The following is a 24,367-nucleotide window of genomic DNA, read 5'->3' on the forward strand; positions in this document are numbered from 1 at the left end:
TAGACTAAAAAATGGGATTTTTAGACCAAAAAAATGGGATTTTTAGACCCAAAAAATGGGATTTTAAAGGGAAAAAGTGAATTTTTGGGAGGAAAAAAAATTGGTGTTTTTGGGAGGAAAAAATGGGATTTTTAGGGGAAAAAATGGGATTTTTAGGCTAAAAAATGGGATTTTTAGACCCAAAAAATGGGATTTTAAGGGGAAAAAAATAAGGATTTTTAGGGGAAGAATTTGGGATTTTAGGATGGAAAAAAGGTGGGATTTTTGGGGGGAAAAAGGGATTTTTAGACTAAAAAATGGGATTTTTAGACCCAAAAATGGGATTTTTAGGGGAAAAATTGGGATTTTTAGAGCAAAAAAAAAAGGGATTTTAACAGGGAAAAAGTGGGATTTTAGGAGGGAAAAAAGTTGGGATTTTTGGGGGGAAAATGGGATTTGGAGCTGCAGGGTTGGGGTTTGGGGGGTTTGGGGGAGCGGGAGCGGATCGACCGCGAGCGGCTCCAGAGGCACCGGGACCCCGCAGGGGCCTGGAGGAGGGAGTGGGACGCCCAGAAACCCGAAAATATGTGGGTCTGGGGGGAAAAAAAATGGGGTTTTTGGGAAAAAAAATGGGATTTTTAGGCGAAAAAATGGGATTTTTAGGCGAAAAAATGGGGGTTTTAGGCAAAAAAATGGGATTTTTAGGCAAAAAAATGGGATTTTTGGAAGGAAAAAATGGGATTTTAGGGGAAAAAAAGAGGATTTTAGGAAGGAAAAAAGTTGGGATTTTTAGGTGAAAAAATGGGATTTTTAGGCAAAAAAATGGGATTTTTAGGCGAAAAAATGGGATTTTTAGGCTAAAAAATGGGATTTTTAGACCCAAAAAATGGGATTTTAAGGGGAAAAAAATAGGATTTTAGGTAGGAAAAAAGATGGGATTTTTGACCAAAAAATGGGATTTTTAGGCAAAAAAATGGGATTTTTAGACCCAAAAATGGGATTTTTAGGCCAAAAAATGGGATTTTAAGGGGAAAAAATAGGATTTTAGGAAGGAAAAAAGGTGGGATTTTAGACCAAAAAATGGGATTTTTAGGCAAAAAAATGGGATTTTTAGGCGAAAAAATGGGATTTTTAGGCAAAAAAATGGGATTTTTGGAAGGAAAAAATGGGATTTTAAGGGGAAAAATAGGATTTTAAGGGGAAAAAGTGAATTTTTGGAAGGAAAAAAATTGGGGGGTTTGGCAAAAAAATAGGGATTTTTAAGGGAAAAATTGGGTTTTTAGGCGAAAAAATGGGATTTTTAGACCCAAAAATGGGATTTTAAGGGGAAAAAATAGAGATTTTTAGGGGAAAAAGTTGGGATTTAAGGGAGGAAAACAGGTGGGATTTTGGGGGGAAAAATGGGATTTTTAGGCAAAAAAATGGGATTTTTAGACCCAAAAATGGGATTTTTAGGGGAAAAATTGGGATTTTTAGACCAAAAAAAAAGGGATTTTAACAGGGAAAAAGTGGGATTTTTGGAAGGTAAAAAGTTGGGATTTTTGGGGGGAAAAATGGGATTTGGAGCTGCAGGGTTGGGGTTTGGGGGGTTTGGGGGAGCGGGAGCGGATCGACCGCGAGCGGCTCCAGAGGCACCGGGACCCCGCAGGCGCCTGGAGGAGGGAGTGGGACGCCCAGAAACCCGAAAATATGTGGGTCTGGGGGGAAAAATGGGATTTTGGGAAAAAAAATGGGGTTTTTAGGAGAAAAAATGGGATTTTTAGGCAAAAAAATGGGATTTTTAGGCGAAAAAATGGGATTTTTAGACCCAAAAAATGGGATTTTAAGGGGAAAAAATAGGATTTTAGGAAGGAAAAAAGGTGGGATTTTAGACCAAAAAATGGGATTTTTAGCCTAAAAAATGGGGTTTTTAGACTAAAAAATGGGGTTTTTAGACTAAAAAATGGGATTTTTAGACCCAAAAAATGGGATTTTAAAGGGAAAAAGTGAATTTTTGGAAGGAAAAAAAATTGGGGTATTTGGGGAAAAAATAGGATTTTTAGACTAAAAAATGGGATTTTTAGACCCAAAAATGGGATTTTTAGACCCTAAAATGGGATTTTAAGGGGAAAAAAATAAGGATTTTTAGGGAAAGAAGTTGGGATTTTAGGATGGAAAAAAGGTGGGATTTTTGGGGGGGAAAAGGGATTTTTAGACTAAAAAATGGGATTTTTAGGCCCAAAAATGGGATTTTTAGGGGGAAAATTGGGATTTTTAGAGCAAAAAAAAAAGGGATTTTAACAGGGAAAAAGTGGGATTTTAGAAGGGAAAAAAGTTGGGATTTTTGGGGGGAAAAATGGGATTTGGAGCTGCAGGGTTGGGGTTTGGGGGGTTTGGGGGAGCGGGAGCGGATCGACCGCGAGCGGCTCCAGAGACACCGGGACCCCGCAGGCGCCTGGAGGAGGGAGTGGGACGCCCAGAAACCCGAAAATATGTGGGTCTGGGGGGAAAAGTGGGATTTTGGGGAAAAATCCTGGGGTTTCAGGAAAAAAATTGGGATTTTTAGGCGAAAAAATGGGATTTTTAGGCGAAAAAATGGGATTTTTAGACCAAAAAATGGGATTTTTAGACCCAAAAAATGGGATTTTTGGAACCAAAAATGGGATTTTAAGGGGGAAAAAAGAGGATTTTAGGAAGGAAAAAAGGTGGGATTTTAGACCAAAAAATGGGATTTTTAGGCAAAAAAATGGGATTTTTAGGCGAAAAAAATGGGATTTTTAGGCAAAAAAATGGGATTTTTGGAAGGAAAAAATGGGATTTTAAGGGGAAAAATAGGATTTTAAGGGGAAAAAGTGAATTTTTGGAAGGAAAAAAATTGGGGGGTTTGGCAAAAAAATAGGGATTTTTAAGGGAAAAATTGGGTTTTTAGGCGAAAAAATGGGATTTTTAGACCCAAAAATGGGATTTTAAGGGGAAAAAATAGAGATTTTTAGGGGAAAAAGTTGGGATTTAAGGGAGGAAAACAGGTGGGATTTTGGGGGGAAAAATGGGATTTTTAGGCAAAAAAATGGGATTTTTAGACCCAAAAATGGGATTTTTAGGGGAAAAATTGGGATTTTTAGACCAAAAAAAAAGGGATTTTAACAGGGAAAAAGTGGGATTTTTGGAAGGTAAAAAGTTGGGATTTTTGGGGGGAAAAATGGGATTTGGAGCTGCAGGGTTGGGGTTTGGGGGGTTTGGGGGAGCGGGAGCGGATCGACCGCGAGCGGCTCCAGAGGCACCGGGACCCCGCAGGCGCCTGGAGGAGGGAGTGGGACGCCCAGAAACCCGAAAATATGTGGGTCTGGGGGGAAAATGGGATTTTGGGGAAAAAAATGGGGATTTTGGGAAAAAATCCTGGGGTTTCAGGAAAAAAAATGGGATTTTTAGGGGAAAAAATGGGATTTTTAGGCCCAAAAATGGGATTTTTAGCGGAAAAATTGGGATTTTTAGAGAAAAGAAACATTCTCCGGGTGAATTTTGGGGTCTCCAGGTGAATTTTGGGGTGAATTTGGGGTCTCCAGGTGAATGTTTGGGGTCTCCAGGTGAATTTGGGGTCTCCAGGTGTGAATTTGGGGGTGAATTTTGGGATTTCCAGGTGATTTTTGGGTTTCCAGGTGAATTTGGGGTCTCCAGGTGAATTTTGGGGTGAATTTGGGGTGTCCAGGTGAATTTTTGGGGTTTCCAGGTGAATGTTTGGGGTCTCCAGGTCAGTTTTGGGTTAAATTTTGGGGATTCCAGGTGAATTTTGGGGTTCCAGGTGAATTTTGGGGTGAATTTTGGGGTTCCAGGTGAATTTGGGGTCTCCAGGTGAATTTTGGGGTGAATTTTGGGTTTCCAGGTGAATGTTTGGGGTCTCCAGGTGAATGTTTGGGGTCTCCAGGTGTGAATTTGGGGGTGAATTTTGGGATTTCCAGGTGAATTTGGGGTCTCCAGGTGAATTTTGGGGTGAATTTGGGGTCTCCAGGTGTGAATGTTTGGGGTCTCCAGGTGAATTTTGGGTCTCCAGGTGAATTTGGGGTCTCCAGGTGAATTTTGGGGTCTCCAGGTGAATGTTTGGGGTCTCCAGGTGAATTTGGGGTCTCCAGGTGTGAATGTTTGGGGTCTCCAGGTGAATGTTGGGGTCTCCAGGTGAATTTGGGGGTGAATTTTGGGGTGAATTTGGGGTCTCCAGGTGTGAATTTGGGGTCTCCAGGTGAATTTGGGGTCTCCAGGTGTGAATTTGGGGTCTCCAGGTGAATTTTGGGTCTCCAGGTGAATTTGGGGTCTCCAGGTGTGAATTTGGGGGTGAATTTTGGGGTCTCCAGGTGAATTGGGGTCTCCAGGTGAATTTGGGGTCTCCAGGTGTGAATGTTTGGGGTCTCCAGGTGAATTTTGGGGTGAATTTGGGGTCTCCAGGTGAATTTGGGGTCTCCAGGTGAATGTTTGGGGTCTCCAGGTGAATTTGGGGTCTCCAGGTGTGAATGTTTGGGGTCTCCAGGTGAATTTTGGGGTGAATTTGGGGTCTCCAGGTGAATTTTTGGGGTCTCCAGGTGAATTTTGGGTTTCCAGGTGAATTTTGGGGTCTCCAGGTGAATTTTGGGGTTTCCAGGTGAATTTGGGGTCTCCAGGTGAATTTTGGGGTCTCCAGGTGAATTTTGGGGTTTCCAGGTGAATTTGGGGTCTCCAGGTGAATTTTGGGGTTCCAGGTGTGAATTTTGGGGGTGAATTTTTGGGGTCTCCAGGTGAATTTTGGGTTCCAGGTGAATTTGGGGTGAATTTGGGGTCTCCCGGTGAATGTTTGGGGTCTCCAGGTGAATTTTGGGGGTGAATTTTGGGGTCTCCAGGTGAATTTTGGGGTCTCCAGGTGAATTTGGGGTCCCACCTTTGCCCTTCCCCCCCCCCAGGTTCTCGGGGGTCCCGGAGGAGCCCGAAGGGGGCGGAGCCTCGCCGGGCCCCGCCCCGCCCCCCCCCACCCTGGGCGAGTTCCTGCCCCTCCCCCACCCCCGCCCCGCGCGCCGCAGGCGGGGCCGCGCCAGGGGGGAGGGGCGGCCCTACAGGTAGGGGGGGGGAGGGGCGGGGGGGAGGGGCGGGGGGAGGGGCGGCCCTACAGGTAGGGGGGAGGGGCAGGGGGGAGGGGCGGGGGAGGGGCAGGGGGAGGGGCGGCCCTACAGGTAGGGGGGGGAGGGGCAGGGGGAGGGGCAGGGGGGAGGGGCGGCCCTACAGGTAGGGGGGGGAGGGGGCGGGGGGGAGGGGCAGGGGGGAGGGGCGGCCCTACAGGTAGGGGGGAGGGGCGGGGGGGAGGGGCAGGGGGGAGGGGCGGCCCTACAGGTAGGGGGGAGGGGCGGGGGGGAGGGGCAGGGGGGAGGGGCGGCCCTACAGGTAGGGGGGGAGGGGCGGGGGGGAGGGGCAGGGGGGAGGGGCGGCCCTACAGGTAGGGGGGAGGGGCGGGGGGAGGGGCAGGGGGGAGGGGCGGCCCTACAGGTAGGGGGGGGAGGGGCAGGGGGAGGGGCAGGGGGGAGGGGCGGCCCTACAGGTAGGGGGGGAGGGGCGGGGGGGAGGGGCAGGGGGGAGGGGCGGCCCTACAGGTAGGGGGGAGGGGCGGGGGGGAGGGGCAGGGGGGAGGGGCGGCCCTACAGGTAGGGGGGAGGGGCGGGGGGGAGGGGCAGGGGGGAGGGGCGGCCCTACAGGTAGGGGGGGAGGGGCGGGGGGGAGGGGCAGGGGGGAGGGGCGGCCCTACAGGTAGGGGGGGAGGGGCGGGGGGAGGGGCAGGGGGGAGGGGCGGCCCTACAGGTAGGGGGGGACGGCGGGGGGGAGGGGCGGCCCTACAGGTAGGGGGGGAGGGGCGGGGGGAGGGGCAGGGGGAGGGGCGGGGGGGATTTGGGGCAATTTTGGGGATTTTCGGGAAATTTTGGGGGGGGTTTTGGGAATTTTTGGGGGGATTTTGGGGAAATTTTGGGGTTTTGGGGGGGAATTTTGGGGTTTTGGGGGGATTTTGCGGAAATTTTGGGGTTTTGGGGGGATTTTGGGGAAATTTCGGGTTTTTTGGGGGATTTTATTGGGGGGGATTTTTGGGGATTTTGGGGGGATTTGAGGGGAAATTTTGGGAAAATTTTGGGGAATTTGGGGGAAATTTTGGGGAAATTTGGGGTTTTTTGGGGGGCGTTTGGGGGGATATTTTGGGGAAATTTGGGGGGATTTTGGGGAAAATTTTGGGGAAATTTTGGGTTTTTTGGGGGGGATTTGGGGGAAATTTTGGGGGGATTTGGAGGAAATTTTGGGGTTTTTGGAGGATTTTGGGGGGGATTTTGGGAAATTTTGGGTGTTGGGGGGATTTGAGGGGGAATTTGGAGGGAATTTGGGGAAATTTTGAGTTTTTTGGGAAATTTTTGGGGGAGATTGGGGGGATTTGGGGGGAAATTTTGGGGAAATTTTGGGGTTTTTGGGATGAATTTTGGGGGTTTGGGGGGGATTTTGGGGAAATTTTGGGGGGATTTGGAGGAAATTTTGGGTTTTTTGGAGGATTTGGGGGGGTTTTCGGGAAATTTTGGGTTTTGGGGGGATTTGAGGGGGAATTTGGGGGAAATTTGGGGAAATTTTGAGGTTTTTGGGGAATTTTTGGGGGATTTTGGGGAGATTGGGGGGATTTTGGGGGAAATTTTGGGGAAATTTGGGGGTTTTTGGGATGAATTTTGGGGTTTTGGGGGGATTTTGGGGAAATTTTGGGGTTTTTGGGGGGATTTTGGGGGAAATTTGGGGGTTTTGGGGGGGATTTGGGAGAAATTTTGGGTTTTTTGGGGGGATTTGGAGGAAATTTTCGGGTTTTTTGGAGGATTTTGGAGGGGGGATTTGGGAAATTTTGGGTTTTGGGGGGATTTGAGGAGGAATTTGGGGGAAATTTGGGGAAATTTTGAGGTTTTTGGGGAATTTTGGGGGGATTTTGGGGAGATTGGGGGGATTTTGGGGGAAATTTTGGGGAAATTTTGGGGTTTTTGGGATGAATTTTGGGGTTTTGGGGGGATTTTGGTGAAATTTTGGGGTTTTTGGGGGGATTTTGGGGGAAATTTGGGGGTTTTCGGGGGATTTTGGGGAAATTTTGGGGGGATTTGGAGGAAATTTTGGGTTTTTTGGAGGATTTTGGAGGGGGGATTTTGGGAAATTTTCGGGTTTGGGGGAATTTGGGGGAAATTTGCAGAAATTTGGGGTTTTTTGGGGAATTTTGGGGGATTTGAGGGAAAATTTGGGGGAGATTTGGGGAAATTCTGGGGAAATTTGGGGTCTTGGGGGGGATTTTATTGGGGGGATTTTTGGGGATTTTGGGGGGATTTGAGGGAGATTTGGGGAAATTTTGGGGAAATTTTGGGATTTTTGGGGGATTTTGGGAGGATATTTTGGGGAATTTGGGGTTTTGGGGGGATTTGAGGGGAAATTTTGGCGTTTTTGGGGGGATTTTGGGGAAATTTGGTTTTTTGGGGGGAGGATTTTGGGGAATTTTGGGGTTTGGGGGGATTTAAGGGTGAATTTGGGGGAAATTTTGGGGTTTTTTGGGGGGATTTTATGGGGAGATTTTGGGTTTTTGGGGGATTTTAGGGGGAATTTGGGGGGATTTTGGGTTTTTGGGGGGATTTTTGTCACTTTTAGGGAGGGATTTTGGGTTTGTTGGGGAGATTTGGGAGAATTTTTGTGGATTTTGGGGGGATTTTTGTGGATTTTGGGGCAATTTTTGTGGATTTTGGATGAATTTGGGGCAAGTTTGGATTTTCGGGGGGATTTTTTGGGATTTCGGGGGGAATTCTTTGGGATTTGGGGGGATTTTCCCTTTTTGGCCGGGAATTCGGATGAATTTTGGGGGAGGGCTGGGGGATCTTGAGTGGATTTGGGAAGATTTTGGGAGATTTGGGATTTTGGGTGGAACTTTACTTTTCTGGGGAGGATTTGGGGGAATTTGAGCCGAATTCCCCATTTTTCCACGGGGTTTTTTTTTGGGAATTCCCCATTTCCCCCCAAACTTTGCCTGAATTTCCCATTTTTTCCCCCGAATTTTTCCCGAATTCCGGATTTTTCTCCCCAAATTCTCTGGGCAGTTTCCACGACGATCGCTGGGAGCCGCAGCCGGAGGCGCCCCCGGAGCCCCAGAGCCCCCAGGTGAGCGGGGCTGGAGTCGGGAACTTCGGGAACTTCAGGAATTTTGGGATCTTTGGGATCTTTGGGATTTGGGATTTTTGGGATTTGGAGAATTTTGGGATCTTTGGGAACTTTGGTATTTGGGAACTTCAGGAATTTTGGGAACTTTGGGATCTTTGGGATTTGGGAGCTTTGGGAACTTTGGGATTTGGGAATTTGGGATTTGGGGTTTGGGAACTTTGGGATTTGGGATTTTTGGGAACTTTGGGATTTGGGAATTTGGGATTGGGGATTTGGGAACTTTGGGATTTGGGATTTGGGAATTTGGGAGCTTTGGGAACTTTGGGATTTGGGATTTTGGGATTTGTGATTTTGGGGAATTTGGGGAATTTGGGGAATTTCGGGAATTTTGGGATCTTTGGGATCTTTGAGAATTTGGTATTTGGGAACTTCAGGAATTTTGGGAACTTTGGGAACTTTGGGATTTGGGAATTTTGGGAATTTGGGATTTGGGATTTTTGGGATTTGGGAACTTTGGGATTTGGGGATTTTTGGGATTTGGGAACTTTGGGATTTGGGAATTTGGGATTTGGAGTTTTTGGGAAGTTTGGGATTTGGGATCTTTGGGATTTGGGGATTTGGAGTTTTGGGAACTTTGGGATTTGGGGATTTGGGATTTGGGGATTTGGGGTTTGGGAACTTTGGGAATTTCGGGAATTTCGGGAACTTTGGGATTTGGGATTTGGGGAATTTTGGGAACTTTGGGATTTGGGGATTTTTGGGATTTGGGAAATTTGGGTTTTGGGATCTTTGGGATTTGGGAACTTCGGGAATTTCAGGAATTTTGGGATCTTTGGGATCTTTGGGAACTTTGGGATTTGGGGAATTTTAGGAACTTTGGGAATTGGGGATTTGGAGTTTTGGGAACTTTGGGAGCTTTGGGAACTTTGGGATTTGGAGTTTTGGGATTTGGGGATTTGGAGTTTTGGGATTTGGGATTTTGGGATTTGGGAACTTTGGGAATTTTGAGCATTTTGGGATCTTTGGGAATTTTGGGGATTTGGGATTTTGGGAATTTTGGGAATTTGGGATTGGGGATTTGGGGATTTGGGATTTTGGGGATTTGGGAACTTCGGGAACTTTGGGAACTTCGGGATTTGGGAACTTCAGGAATTTTGGGATCTTTGGGATCTTTGAGAATTTGGGATTTGGGATTTTTGGGATTTGGGATCTTTGGGATTGGGAATTTGGGGAATTTTGTGAACTTTGGGATTTGGGGATTTGGGATTTGGGGATTTGGGGATTTTTGGGATTTGGGAAATTTGGGATTTGGGAACTTTGGGATCTTTGGAATTTGGGGAATTTGGGAACTTTGGGAACTTTGGGATTTGGGAATTTGGGATTTGGGGATTTTTGGGATTTGGGAATTTGGGATTTGAGAACTTCGGGATTTGGGAACTTTGGGATCTTTGGGAACTTTGGGATTTGTGAACTTTGGGATTTGGGGATTTGGGATTTGGGGATTTGGGGTTTGGGGATTTGGGGTTTGGGAACTTTGGGATTTGGGATCTTTGGGGATTTCGGGATTTGGGATTTTGGGAATTTTGGCTTTGGGGATTTTGGTAATTTGGGGATTTTTGGAACTTTGGGATTTGGGATTTTCATCCCCCCCCCATTCCCCCGCAGGTCCCTGAGAAGGTTCCGGAAGGCGGCGCCGCCCCGGGGGGGGTCCCGGGGGGGGTCCCGGGGGGGGTCCCCGGCTCCCAGGAGGACTCGGACCAGTGGGAGGACCTGAGCGGGGACGGGGACGAGGACGAGGAGGAGGAGGAGGAGGAGGAGGAGGAGGAAGGGCCCGGCTCCAACCAGTCCAGACCAGTGACCCCCAGCGACCCCCCCGGTGCGTCCCAGTTCAGACCAGTTCAACCAGTGACCCCCAGTGACCCCCCCGGTGCCTCCCAGTTCAAACCAGTTCAAACCAGTAACGCCCAGTGACCCCCCCGGTGCGTCCCAGTTCAAACCAGTTCAAACCAGTGACCCCCAGTGACCCCCCCGGTGCGTCCCAGTTCAAACCAGTCCAAACCAGTAACGCCCAGCGACCCCCCCCAGTGCGTCCCAGTTCAAACCAGTCCAAACCAGTAACGCCCAGTGACCCCCCCGGTGCGTCCCAGTTCAAACCAGTTAAACCAGTAACGCCCAGTGACCCCCCCCGGTTCGTCCCAGTTCAGACCAGTCCAGACCAGTAATGCCCAGGGACCCCCCCGGTGCGTCCCAGTTCAAACCAGTTAAACCAGTAACGCCCAGTGACCCCCCCCGGTTCGTCCCAGTTCAGACCAGTCCAGACCAGTAATGCCCAGGGACCCCCCCCGGTGCATCCCAGTTCAGACCAGTTCAAACCAGTAACGCCCAGTGACCCCCCCGGTGCGTCCCAGTTCAAACCAGTCCAGACCAGTAACGCCCAGTGACCGTCCCAGTTCAAACCAGTAACACCCAGTTCAACCAGTGACCCCCCCGGGCGTCCCAGTTCAGACCAGTCCAAACCAGTAACACCCAGGGACCATCCCAGTTCAAACCAGTAACACCCAGTTAAACCAGTAACGCCCAGTGACCCCCCCGGTGCGTCCCAGTTCAAACCAGTCCAAACCAGTAACGCCCAGTGACCATCCCAGTTCAAACCAGTTCAAACCAGTAACGCCCAGTGACCCCCCCCGGTGCGTCCCAGTTCAAACCAGTCCAGACCAGTAACGCCCAGTGACCCCCCAGGGCGTCCCAGTTCAAACCAGTTCAAACCAGTAACGCCCAGCGACTCCCCCGGTGCGTCCCAGTTCAAACCAGTCCAGACCAGTAACGCCCAGCGACCCCCCCAGTGCGTCCCAGTTCAAACCAGTCCAGACCAGTAACGCCCAGTGACCGTCCCAGTTCAAACCAGTAACACCCAGTTCAACCAGTGACCCCCCCCGGGCGTCCCAGTTCAGACCAGTCCAAACCAGTAACACCCAGGGACCATCCCAGTTCAAACCAGTAACACCCAGTTAAACCAGTAACGCCCAGTGACCCCCCCGGTGCGTCCCAGTTCAAACCAGTAACGCCCAGTGCCCCTCCCGGTGCGTCCCAGTTCAAACCAGTAACGCCCAGTGCCCCCCCCGGTGCGTCCCAGTTCAAACCAGTCCAAACCAGTAACGCCCAGTGACCATCCCAGTTCAAACCAGTCCAGACCAGTAACGCCCAGTGACCCCCCCGGTGCGTCCCAGTTCAAACCAGTTCAAACCAGTAACGCCCAGCGACTCCCCCAGGCATCCCAGTTCAAACCAGTCCAGACCAGTAACGCCCAGGGACCCCCCCGGTGCATCCCAGTTCAAACCAGTTAAACCAGTGACCCCCGGTGACCCCCCCAGTGCGTCCCAGTTCAGACCAGTTCAAACCAGTGACCCCCCGGTGCGTCCCAGTTCAAACCAGTCCAGACCAGTAGCACCCAGTGACCATCCCAGTTCAAACCAGTAACACCCAGTTAAACCAGTGACCCCGGTGACCCCTCCCAGTTCAAACCAGTGACCCCCCAGGGACCCCCTTGCTGCGTCCCAGTTCAGACCAGTTCAAACCAGTAACCCCCAGTTCAAACCAGTGACCCCCGGTGACCCCTCCCAGTTCAAACCAGTAACGCCCAGTGACCCTCCCAGTCAAACCAGTTCAAACCAGTTCAAACCAGTGACTCCCAGTTCAGACCAGTGACCCCAGGTCCCTCCCCAGTTCAAACCAGTAACCCCCAGTCTCTCCCAGTCCCTCCCCAGTTCAAACCAGTAACCCCCAGTCTCTCCCAGTCCCTCCCCAGTTCAAACCAGTAACCCCCAGTCTCTCCCAGTCCCTCCCCAGTCCAAACCAGTAACCCCCAGTCTCTCCCAGTCTCTCCCCCAGGACCGCCCCCCCCCCGCCCCTCCCCCACCCCAGGGGGGGGTCCCGGAGCCGCCCCTCCCCCCCCCGAGCCCCTGCCGGAGCCCCCCGGAGACCCCGGAGCGCAGCGGGACCCCCCCCGACGGTACTGGGGGAACTGGGAGGGACTGGGAGGGAACTGGGAGGGACTGGGGGGGAACTGGGACAAACTGGGAGGGACTGGGATGGACTGGGAGGGACTGGGACAAACTGGGAGGGACTGGGGGGGGACTGGGATGGACTGGGGGGGAACTGGGATGGACTGGGATCAAACTGGGAGGGACTGGGATCAAACTGGGAGGGACTGGGATCAAACTGGGAGGGACTGGGATGGACTGAGAGGGAACTGGTCTGTACTGGGAGCTACTGGGGGGGTCACTGGGAGGGTTGTTACTGGTTTATACTGGTCTGGACTGGTTTAGACTGGTCTGGACTGGTCCATACTGGTTTATACTGGTCCATACTGGCTCATACTGGTCCATACTGGTCCATACTGGTCCATACTGGTCCATACTGGTCCATACTGGTTGATACTGGTGCCGTTCCCAGCAGGGCCGGGGGTGGAGATCTCGGATTTCCAGAGGGTTCGTTTCCGTAAGAGCTCCCCTCCCCCACACTGACCCCAAATCCCCCAAATTCACCCCAAAAATCCCCCCAAAAACCCCAAATTCACCCAAAATCCCCAAAATCCCCCCAAAATCCCTCAAAATTCACCCCAAAAATGCCCCAAATTCACTCTAAAATCCTCCAAATTTACCCCAAAATCCCCAAATTCACCCCAAAATTCACCCCAAAATTCCCCTTTTTTCACCCCAAATTCACCCCAAAATTCACCCCAAAAATCCCCCCCAAATTCGCCCCAAAATCCTCCAAATTTACGCCGAAATCTCCAAAATTCACCCCAAAAATTCCTCAAATTCAGCCTAAAATCCTCCAAATTGACCCCAAAAATCCCTAAATCCCCCAATCCCCCCAAAAATCCCAAAATTCACCCCAAAATCCCTCAAAATTCCCCCCAAAAAACCCCAAATCCCCTCTGGGCCCCCCAAATCCCCCCAAAAAACCCCAAATTCACCCCAGGACCCCCAAAAATCCCCCCGGGACCCCCCCAAACCCCAAATTGGCCCCAAAAATTCCCCTGGGAGCCCCCCAGGACCCCCCAGGTGCACACCTGAGCTCACCTGGGCACACCTGGGCACGCCTGGGCACACCTGAGCTCACCTGAGCTCACCTGGGCACACCTGGCACACCTGGGCTCACCTGGGCACACCTGGGCTCACCTGAGCTCACCTGGGCTCACCTGAGCACACCTGGGCACACCTGGGCACACCTGAGCACACCTGGGCACACCTGGGCACACCTGGGCACACCTGAGCTCACCTGGGCTCACCTGGGCACATCTGGGCTCACCTGGGCAAACCTGAGCTCACCTGAGCTCACCTGGGCACACCTGGCACACCTGGGCTCACCTGGGCACACCTGGGCTCACCTGAGCTCACCTGGGCTCACCTGGGCTCACCTGGGCTCACCTGGGCACACCTGGGCACACCTGAGCTCACCTGGGCTCACCTGGGCACACCTGGGCACACCTGAGCTCACCTGGGCTCACCTGGGCACACCTGGGCACGTCTGAGCTCACCTGGGCACACCTGAGCTCACCTGGGCACACCTGGGCTCACCTGGGCACACCTGTGCACACCTGAGCTCACCTGGGCACACCTGGGCACACCTGAGCTCACCTGGGCACACCTGGGCACACCTGAGCTCACCTGGGCACAGCTGGGCTCACCTGGGCACACCTGGGCACAGCTGGGCTCACCTGGGCACACCTGGGCACACCTGGGCTCACCTGGGCACGCCTGGGCACACCTGGGCACACCTGGCAGAGCTGGGCACACCTGGGCTCACCTGGGCTCACCTGGGCACAGCTGGGCACACCTGAGCTCACCTGGGCACAGCTGGGCACACCTGGGCACACCTGGGCACACCTGGGCACACCTGGGCTCACCTGGGCACAGCTGGGCACACCTGAGCTCACCTGGGCACACCTGGGCACAGCTGGGCTCACCTGGGCACACCTGGGCACACCTGAGCTCACCTGGGCACACCTGGGCACACCTGGGCACACCTGGGCTCACCTGGGCACACCTGGGCACACCTGGGCACACCTGGGCAGCGCTGCTTGGCTCATGCGGGGGCTTTTGGGGGTCTCTGAGGGACTTTTGGGGGCTGTGGCTGCTGGACTGACTCACCTGAGCTCACCTGGGCACACCTGGGCTCACCTGAGCTCACCTGGGCTCACCTGAGCTCACCTGGGCACACCTGGGCACCGCTGCTTCACTCAGGGGAACCTTTTTGGGGTTTTTTTGGGGAGCTTTGGGGGCTGTCGCTGCTGGATTGACTCACCTGGGCTCACCTGAGCTCACCTGGGCACACCTGAGCTCACCTGGGCTCACCTGAACTCACCTGGGCACACCTGAGCTCACCTGGGCAGCGCTGCTTGGCTCTGGGGTGGATTTTTGGGGGTTCCTTGGGGATCTTTGGGGGCTGTGGCTGCTGGACTGACTCACCTGGGCACACCTGGGCTCACCTGGGCACACCTGAGCTCACCTGGGCACACCTGAGCTCACCTGGGCTCACCTGAGCTCACCTGGGCACCGCTGCTTCACTCAGGGGAACCTTTTTGGGGATTTCTGGGGGAACTTTGGGGGCTGTGGCTGCTGGACTGACTCACCTGGGCTCACCTGAGCTCACCTGGGCTCACCTGGGCTCACCTGGGCACACCTGAGCTCACCTGAGCTCACCTGGGCACACCTGGGCTCACCTGGGCACACCTGGGCAGCGCTGCTTGGCTCTGGGGTGGATTTTCGGGGGTTCCTGGGGGATCTTTTGGGGCTGTCGCTGCTGGACTGACTCACCTGGGCACACCTGGGCTCACCTGGGCACACCTGGGCTCACCTGGGCACACCTGACCTCACCTGGGCACACCTGGGCTCACCTGGGCACACCTGAGCTCACCTGGGCACACCTGAGCTCACCTGGGCACCGCTGTTTCGCTCAGGGGAACCTTTTTGGGGTTTTTTGGGGGATTTCTGGGGGAACTTTGGTGGCTGTCGCTGCTGGACTGACTCACCTGGGCACACCTGGGCACAGCTGGGCACACCTGAGCTCACCTGGGCACACCTGGGCTCACCTGGGCACACCTGGGCTCACCTGAGCACACCTGGGCACACCTGAGCTCACCTGGGCACACCTGGGCACACCTGGGCTCACCTGGGCACACCTGGGCACACCTGGGCTCACCTGGGCACACCTGGGCACACCTGGGCACACCTGGGCAGCGCTGCTTGGCTCATGCGGGGGCTTTTGGGGGTCTCTGAGGGACTTTTGGGGGCTGTGGCTGCTGGACTGACTCACCTGAGCTCACCTGGGCACACCTGGGCTCACCTGAGCTCACCTGGGCTCACCTGAGCTCACCTGGGCACACCTGGGCACCGCTGCTTCACTCAGGGGAACCTTTTTGGGGTTTTTTTGGGGAGCTTTGGGGGCTGTCGCTGCTGGATTGACTCACCTGGGCACACCTGAGCTCACCTGGGCACACCTGAACTCACCTGGGCAGCGCTGCTTGGCTCTGGGGTGGATTTTCGGGGGTCTCTGAGGAACTTTTGGGGGCTGTGGCTGCTGGACTGACTCACCTGGGCACACCTGGGCTCACCTGAGCTCACCTGGGCAGCGCTGCTTGGCTCTGGGGTGGATTTTCGGCGGTTCCTTGGGGATCTTTGGGGGCTGTGGCTGCTGGACTGACTCACCTGGGCTCACCTGGGCACACCTGGGCACACCTGGGCTCACCTGGGCTCACCTGGGCACACCTGGGCACACCTGGGCACACCTGGGCAGCGCTGCTTGGCTCTTGCGGGGGCTCTCGGGGGTCTCTGAGGGACTTTTGGGGGCTGTCACTGCTGGACTGACTCACCTGGGCTCACCTGAGCTCACCTGGGCACACCTGGGCTCACCTGGCTGTACCTGGCTGCTGCTGCTGCTGCTGCTGCTGCTGCATTAAACTCCTCCCTGAGCGACCCCAGGAGTGGTTTTGGGGTTGGGGGGGGGTCCCAAAATCACCTGGGGACCCCAAAATCCACCTGAGGCACCTCAGAACTCACCTGGAGAGCACCTGGGGGGTCCCAGAATCACCTGGGGACCCCAAAATCCACCTGGGGACCCCAAAACCACCTGAGGCACCTCAGAACTCACCTGGAGAGCACCTGGGGGGTCCCAAAATCACCTGGGGGACCTCAGAACTCACCTGAGGGACCCCAAAATCACCTGGGGGGCACCTGAGGGGTCCCAAAACTCACCTGGGGGACCCCAAAATCACCTGGGGGAATCCCAGACTCACCTGGGGGGCACCTGGGAGACCCCAAAATTCACCTGGGGGGTCCCAAAACTCACCTGGGGGATCCCAAACTCACCTGGGGGGTCCTAAACTCACCTGGGGGGTTCCCAAACTCACCTGGGGGGTCCCAAAACTCACCTGGGGTGTCCCAGACTCACCTGGGAGACCCCAAAATTCACCTGGGGGAGTCCCAAACTCACCTGGGGGGTCCCAAAACTCACCTGGGGGGTCCCAAAACCCACCTGGGGAGCCCCAAAACTCACCTGGGGGGTCCCAAAACTCACCTGGGCGATTTTGGGGGTCTCCAGCCCCTTTTTCTCTCTCTCCCCCCACAGGAGGACCCAGCGACCCCCCCCAGGTGTGACGGGGGGGGGACCCCAAATCCCACCTGAGCCCCCCCCCAGGTGTGACCGGGACCCCAAAAAATCCCAAATCTCACCTGGGGGGCCCAAAAAATCCCAAATCTCACCTGGGGGGGCCCCAAAAATCCCAAATTTCATCTGGGGGGCCCCAAAAAATCCCAAATCTCACCTGGGGGGGCCCCAAAAATCCCAAATCTCACCTGGGGGGGGCCCCAAAAATCCCAAATCTCACCTGGGGGGCCCCAAAAATCCCAAATTTCACCTGGGGGGGCCCAAAAAATCCCCAAATCTCACCTGGGGGGGCCCAAAAATCCCCAAATTTCACCTGGGGGGGCCCCAAAAAATCCCAAATTTCACCTGGGGGGGTTCCCAAATTTCCCCCGTGGGGATTTTGGGGTCCCCCCTCCCCAATTTTGTCTTTGTCCAATAAAAGTTCCAAAACTCCTCCGGTTCCGTCCTTGGTTTTGGGGTGACCTCGTTCATTTTGGGGTCCCCCCCGAGCTCTTTTACCCCAAAAACCCCAAATTTTGGGGCGGTTCCTCCAAAAAACCCCAAATTTTGGGGGCGGTTCCTCCAAAAAACCCCAAATTTTGGGGGCGGTTCCTCAAAATAAAGCCAAATTCTGAGGTTTTTTCCTCAAAAAAAGCCCAAATTTGGGGGTTTTTCCCCCCAAAAAAACCCCAATTTTTGGGGTTTGGGTGTCCCCAACTTCCCCCCCAAAATTTTTGGGGTTCCCCTGAACTTTTCACCCCCAAAAAACCCCAAATTTGGGGGCGGTTCCTCAAAAAAGACCTCAATTTTGGAGCTTTTTCCCCTCAAAAAAAGCCCAATTTTGGGTTTTTTCCCCCAAAAAAACCCAAATTTTTGGGGTTCGGTGTCCCCAACTTCCCCTCCTAAAATTTTTGGGATTCCCCCGAAGTTTTCACCCCAAAAACCCCAAATTTTGGGGCAGTTTCTCAAAAAAAAACCCAAATTTTGGGGCCGTTCCTCAAAATAAAGCCAAATTCTGAGGTTTTTTCCTCAAAAAAAGCCCAAATTTGGGGGTTTTCCCCCCAAAAAAACCCCAAATTTTTGGGGTTCGGGTGTCCCCAACTTCCCCTCCTAAAATTTTTGGGGGTTCCCCCAAAGTTTTTACCCAAAAAAACCCCAAATTTTGGGGCGGTTCCTCAAAAAAACCTCAATTTTGGAGCTTTTTCCCCTCAAAAAACCCCAATTTTGGGTTTTTTCCCCCAAAAAAACCCCCAAATTTTGGGGTTCGGGTGTCCCCAACTTCCCTCCCAAAAATTTTTGGGATCCCACCGAAGTTTTCACCCCAAAAACCCCCAAATTTTGGGGCGGTTCCTCAAAAAAACCCCAAATTTTGGGGCCGTTCCTCAAAGCCAAATTCTGAGGTTTTTTTCCTAAAAAAAAGCCCAAATTTGGGGGTTTTCCCCCCAAAAAAACCCCAAATTTTTGGGGTTCGGGTGTCCCCAACTTCCCCTCCTAAAATTTTTGGGGGTTCCCCCGAAGTTTTTACCCCCAAAAACCCCAAATTTGGGGGCGTTTCCTCAAAATAACCTCAATTTTGGAGCTTTTCCCTCTGAAAAAAAACCCCAATTTTGGGTTTTTCCCCCCCAAAACAACCCCAAATTTTGGGGTTCGGGTGTCCCCAACTTCTCCTCCAAAATTTTTGGGGTTCCCCCGAAGTTTTTACCCAAAAAAACCCCAAATTTTGGGGCGGTTCCTCAAAAAAACCTCAAATTTTGGAGCTTTTTCCCTCCAAAAAAACCCCAATTTTGGGTTTTTCCTCCCAAAAAAACCCCAAATTTTGGGGGTTCGGTTGTCCCCAACTTTCCTCCCCAAATTTTGGGGGTTCCCCGCCCCCCCCCGGCCCCTCCCCCCCCCCTTTTTTGGGATTTCCTGCCCCCCCCGGGTCATTTCCCCTTCCCGCCGGTTCCGCTGAATCCGCGGCGAGGTGAGGGGGGGGGCGGGGTGGGGGCGGATTTTGGGGGGTCCCGGGGGGGTCTCGGGGACCCCTCCCCCTCCATCCCAATCCTGGGGGGTCCCCGCCTCATTTTTGGGGGGGTCTCAGCCCGAATTTTGGGGGTTCGGCCTCGTTTTGGGGCTTTTTTGGGCTCTTCATTCCCATTTTTGGGGGGGTTTGGTTCTCCCTGGGGGGGTTTTGGGGGACCCCTCCCAGTTCAGACCAGTTTGGGGGGGGTCTCCAGACCAGTTTGGGGGTCTCCGTCTCATTTTTTGGGGTCTCCAAACCGAATTTGGGGCCGTTTCCAGCCCCATTTTTGGGTTCTCAGCCTCATTTTTGGGGTCTCCAAACCGAATTTTGGGGCACTTCCAGCTCCACTTTTGGGGTTCCTCACCCCAATTTTGGGGTCTCATCCCCAATTTTGGGGTCTCCAGCCCCAATTTTTGGGTTCCCAACCCCATTTTTGGGGTTCCCCACCCCAATTTTGGGGTCTCATCCCCAATTTTGGGGTCTCCAGCCCCAATTTTTGGGTTCCCAACCCCATTTTTGGGGTTTTCCACCCCAATTTTGGGGTCTCATCTCCAATTTTGGGGTCTCCAGCCCAAATTTTTGGGTTCCCAACCCCATTTTTGGGGTTCCCCACCCAATTTTGGGGTCTCATCTCCATTTTTGGGGTCTCCAGCCCCAATTTTTGGGTTCCCAACCCCATTTTGGGGGTTTTCCACCCCAATTTTGGGGTCTCAGTCCCAGTTTTGGGGTCTCCAGCCCCAATTTTTGGGTTCCCAACCCCATTTTTGGGGTTCCCCACCCAATTTTGGGGTCTCATCTCCAATTTTGGGGTCTCCAGCCCCAATTTTTGGGTTCCCAACCCCATTTTTGGGGTTTTCCACCCCAATTTTGGGGTCTCATCCCCAATTTTGGGGTCTCCAGCCCCAATTTTGACATCTCCAGTCCCATTTTTGGGGTTTCAACCCAATTTTGGGGTTCCCCGCCCCAATTTCGTGTCCTCCAGCTCCATTTTTGGGGTCTCCACCCCATTTTTGGTGTCCCCACCCCATTTTTGGGTTCCCCACCCCATTTTTTGGGTTTCTCACCCCATTTTTTGGGTTCCCCACCCCATTTTTGGTGTCCCCACCCCATTTTTGGGGTCCCCACGCCATTTTTGGGTTTCTCACCCCATTTTTGGGGTCCCCAACCCATTTTTTGGGTTCTCACCCCATTTTTGGGTTCCCCACCCCATTTTTGGGCTCTCCACCACATTTTTGGGGTCCCCATCCCATTTTTGGGGTCCCCACCCCATTTTTGGGGGTCCCCACCCCATTTTTGGGTTCCCCACCCCATTTTTTGGGTTTCTCACCCCATTTTTGGGGTCCCCACTCCATTTTTGGGGGTCCCCACCCCATTTTTGGGTTCCCCACCCCATTTTTGGGGTCCCCACCCCATTTTTTGGGGTCTCCACCCCATTTTTGGGGTCCCCACCCCGCGGGGTTGAGGGGAAGGGTGGAGCTGCCCCTCCCCCTCCCCAGTTCCTCTCCCAAATTCTTGCGCCATGGGGAGGGGTGGGGGAGGGGAGGATGAGGAAATTCCACATCCGGGGGGGGGGAGGGGGGGACGCAGGAGGGTGGGGACCCCCCAAAAATGGGGCTGGGGACCCCAAAATGGGGCTGGGAACCCCAAAATTGGGATGGGGACCCCAAAAATGGGTTTGGAGACCCCAAAATTGGAGCTGGGGACCCAAAATTGGGGCTGGGGACCCCAAAATGGGGCTGGGAACCCCAAAATTGGAGCTGGAGACCCCAAAATTGGAGCTGGGGACCCAAAATTGGGGCTGGGGACCCAAAAAATGGGGTGGGGACACCAAAAATGGGTTTGGAGACCCCAAAATTGGAGCTGGGGACCCAAAATTTGAGTTGGGAACCCCAAAAATTGGAATGGGGACCCCAAAATTGGAATGGGGACCCCAAAATTGGAGCTGGGGACCCCAAAATTGGGTGGAGAACCCAAAATGGGGTGGAGAACCCAAAAATGGAACTGGAGACCCCAAAATTGGGTGGAGATGCCAAAAATGGGGCTGGGGAACCCCAAAAATGGGTTTGGAGACCCCAAAATTGGAGCTGGGGACCCCAAATTGGGGTTGGGAACCCCAAAAATTGGGATGGGGACCCCACAATTGGGTGGAGAATCCAAAAATGGGGCTAGGGACCCGAAAAATGAGAATGGGAACCCCAAAAATTGGAATGGGGACCCCAAAATTGGATGGGGAACCCAAAAATGGGGCTGGAGACCCAAAAATTTGAGCTGGGGACCCCAAAAATGGGGCTGGGGACCCAAAATTTGTGTTGGGAACCCCAAAAATTGGAATGTGGACCCCAAAATTGGTGCTGGGAACCCAAAAATTGGAGCTGGAGATCCCAAAATGGAGCTGGAGACCCCGAAATTGGGTGGAGAACCCAAAAATGGGTCTGGGGACCCAAAATTGGGGCTGGAGACCCCACAAAACACCTTGGTCACCTGGTGGGGTGGGGTTGAGGGTCTTTTAGGAGGTTCTTGACCACCTGAACAGGTGCAGGACCACCTTGGGGTTGACTTGGTAGTCTTTAGGATCACCTGGGCAGGTGAAGAACTCAACTTGGCGTCTTCAGGACCACCTGGCCAGGTGAAGAACTCACCTTGGCGTGGGTCAGGAGGTCATTTGGAAGGTCCTTGACCACCTGGCCAGGTGAAGAACCCACCTTGGGGTCTTCAGGATCACCTGCCCAGGTGCAGAACCCACCTTGGGGTGGCTCAGGGGGGTCATTTGGAAGTTCCTTGACCACCTGGCCAGGTGAAGAACCCACCTTGAGGTGGCTCAGGGGGGTCATTTGGACGTTCCTTGACCACCTGGCCAGGTGAAGAACCCACCTTGGTGTCTTCAGGACCACCTGGCCAGGTGCAGAACCCACCTTGGGGTGGCTCAGGGGGGTCATTTGGAAGTTTCTTCCCCACCTGGCCAGGTGCAGAACCCACCTTGGTGTCTTCAGGACCACCTGGCCAGGTGCAGAACCCACCCTCACCCACCCTCACCCCCCCCAGGTGTCCCCACCCCCACCATGTCCACGCCGCCGTCCCCGTCCTACCCTTGGGACGACACCTGGAACGACATCTGGAGCGACACCTGGAACGACACCTGGAACGACCTCTTCGAGGACCCACCCGTCCCGCTGGGTCACCGCCTGACGCTGTCCCTCTACGCCGCCATCTTCCTGCTGGGCGTGCCGGGCAACGCGGCCGTGCTCTGGGTGACGGCGGCCGAGCTGCGCCGCGCCGTCAACGGCGTCTGGTTCTCCCACCTGGCCGTGGCCGACCTGCTCAGCTGCCTGGCGCTGCCCTTCCTGGCGCTGCCGCTGACCACCGACCACCACTGGCCGCTGGGCCACGCCGCCTGCAAGCTGCTGCCCTCGCTGACCGTGCTGGCCATGTTCTCCAGCGTCCTGCTGCTGACGGCCATCAGCGCCGACCGCTGCGCGCTGGTCACCCGCCCGGTGTGGTGCCACAACCACCGCACGCCGGCCTTGGCCGCCGGCGTCTGCGCCGGCGCCTGGGCGGCGGCCGCGCTGCTGACGGTGCCGTCCTTCGTCTTCCGCGCCGTGCGGCTCGACCCCTTCTCGGACAAGGCCACCTGCGTGCTGTCCTACGACGCCGTGCGGCGGCACCGGCGCGGCGCCGAGCTGGCGGTGGCCGTGGTGAGGTTCCTCTGCGGGTTCTTGGGGCCCTTCGTGGTCATCTCGGCGTGTTACGGCCGCCTCTTGAGCCGCGTCCGGCGGCGGGGTTTGGGGAGGTCGCAGAGGGCCACCAGGACGGTGCTGGTGGTCATCGTCAGCTTCTTCGTCTGTTGGTTGCCCTACCACGTGGTGGGGCTGGTGCTGGCGGCCGGCACGCCCGGCACGGCCGCCTTCCACAGCGCCCAGGCCGCCGACCCCGTGGTGGCCGGGCTGGCCTACGTCAACGGGTGCGTCAACCCCATCATCTACCTGGTGATGGGGCGGGGCCTGGGCAAGGTGAGGCGCTCCTGGAGGGCGCTGCTCAAGGGGGTGCTCAGCGATGAGGTCACCACCACGAGCGGGGACGGGCGGGGGCGCTGCACGGCCACCATGGAGGAGGGCCTGGAGGGGACGGTGGTGTGAGGGGTGGGGGTCGTGGTCATGGTCGTGATCATGATGGTCGTGGTTGTGGTCATCATGGTCATCATGGTCGTGGTCATGGTCATCATGGTCATTGTTGTGGTCATTGCCATGATCATCATCGTCATGGTCATCATTGTCATTGTCGTCATGGTCATGGGTCATTGTTGTGGTCATTGCCATGGTCATGGTCATTGTCATGGTCATTGTTGTGGTCATCATGGTCATTATTGTCATGGTCATCATTGTCATTGTCATCATGGTCATGATCATCATGGTCATTGTCATGGTCATGGGTCATTGTTGTGGTCATTGCCATGGTCATGGTCATGGTCATCATGGTCATTGTCGGCATGGTCATTGCCATGGTCATTGTTGTGATCATCATGGTCATCATCATCATTGTCATCATTGTCATTGTCATCATGGTCATGGGTCATTGTTGTGGTCTTTGTCATGGTCATGGTCATGGTCATTGTTGTGGTCATTGCCATGGTCATGGTCATGGTCATGGTCTTTGTCATGGTCATTGTCATGGTCATGGTCATGGTCGTTGTTGTGGTCATCATGGTCATCATGGTCGTGGTCATCATTGTCATTATCGTCATGGTCATGGGTCATGGTTGTGGTCATTGCCATGGTCATGGTCATGGGTCATTGTTGTGGTCATCATGGTCATCATGGTCGTGGTCATCATTGTCATTGTCATCATGGTCATGATCATCATGGTCATGGTCATGGTCATGATCATCATGGTCATGGTTGTGGTCATCATGGTCATCATCGTCATGGTCATCATTGTCATTGTCATCATGGTCATGATCATCATGGTCATTGTCATGGTCATGGTCGTTGTTGTGGTCATCACGGTCATCATGGTCGTGGTCATCATTGTCATTGTCATCTGGTCATGGTCATGGGTCATTGTTGTGGTCATTGCCATGGTCATGGTCATTGTTGTGGTCATCATGGTCATCATGGTCATGGTCATCATTGTCATTGTCATCTGGTCATGGTCATGGGTCATTGTTGTGGTCATTGTCATGGTCATGGTCATTGTTGTGGTCATCATGGTCATCATGGTCGTGGTCATCATTGTCATTGTCATCATGGTCATGGTCATGGGTCATTGTTGTGGTCATTGTCATGGTCATGGTCATGGTCATGATCATCATGGTCATTGTTGTGGTCATCATGGTCATCATCGTCATGGTCATCATTGTCATTGTCATCATGGTCATGGTCATGGGTCATTGTTGTGGTCATTGTCATGGTCATGGTCATGGTCATGATCATCATGGTCATTGTTGTGGTCATCATGGTCATCATCGTCATGGTCATCATTGTCATTGTCATCATGGTCATGATCATCATGGTCACGGTCATGGTCATGATCATCATGGTCATGGTTGTGGTCATCATGGTCATCGTCATCATGGTCATCATTGTCATTGTCGGCATGGTC

General features: G+C 53.7%; 1 protein-coding gene across 4 annotated transcripts; it reads left to right on the forward strand.

The window, feature by feature from the left end:
- Window positions 1–474: 474 nt before the first annotated feature.
- Window positions 475–22,920, forward strand: C5AR1 (complement C5a receptor 1). Of its 4 annotated transcripts, none has more exons than XM_059872558.1 (7): window positions 475–566; window positions 4,884–5,036; window positions 8,061–8,121; window positions 9,787–9,997; window positions 11,998–12,130; window positions 12,577–12,608; window positions 21,815–22,920. In XM_059872558.1, coding segments are annotated over exons 1-7 (1,683 nt in total). In that variant the 5' UTR covers window positions 475–564; the 3' UTR covers window positions 22,906–22,920. The 4 variants fall into 4 exon arrangements, with proteins under 4 accessions (XP_059728541.1, XP_059728540.1, XP_059728542.1 ...); XM_059872557.1 differs by lacking the exon at window positions 475–566 and adding an exon at window positions 3,205–3,295; XM_059872559.1 differs by lacking the exons at window positions 475–566; window positions 4,884–5,036 and adding an exon at window positions 3,205–3,295.
- Window positions 22,921–24,367: the final 1,447 nt, after the last annotated feature.

This window comes from Haemorhous mexicanus, chromosome 36 (assembly GCF_027477595.1).
Source record: "Haemorhous mexicanus isolate bHaeMex1 chromosome 36, bHaeMex1.pri, whole genome shotgun sequence".
Lineage (NCBI taxonomy): Eukaryota > Metazoa > Chordata > Aves > Passeriformes > Fringillidae > Haemorhous > Haemorhous mexicanus.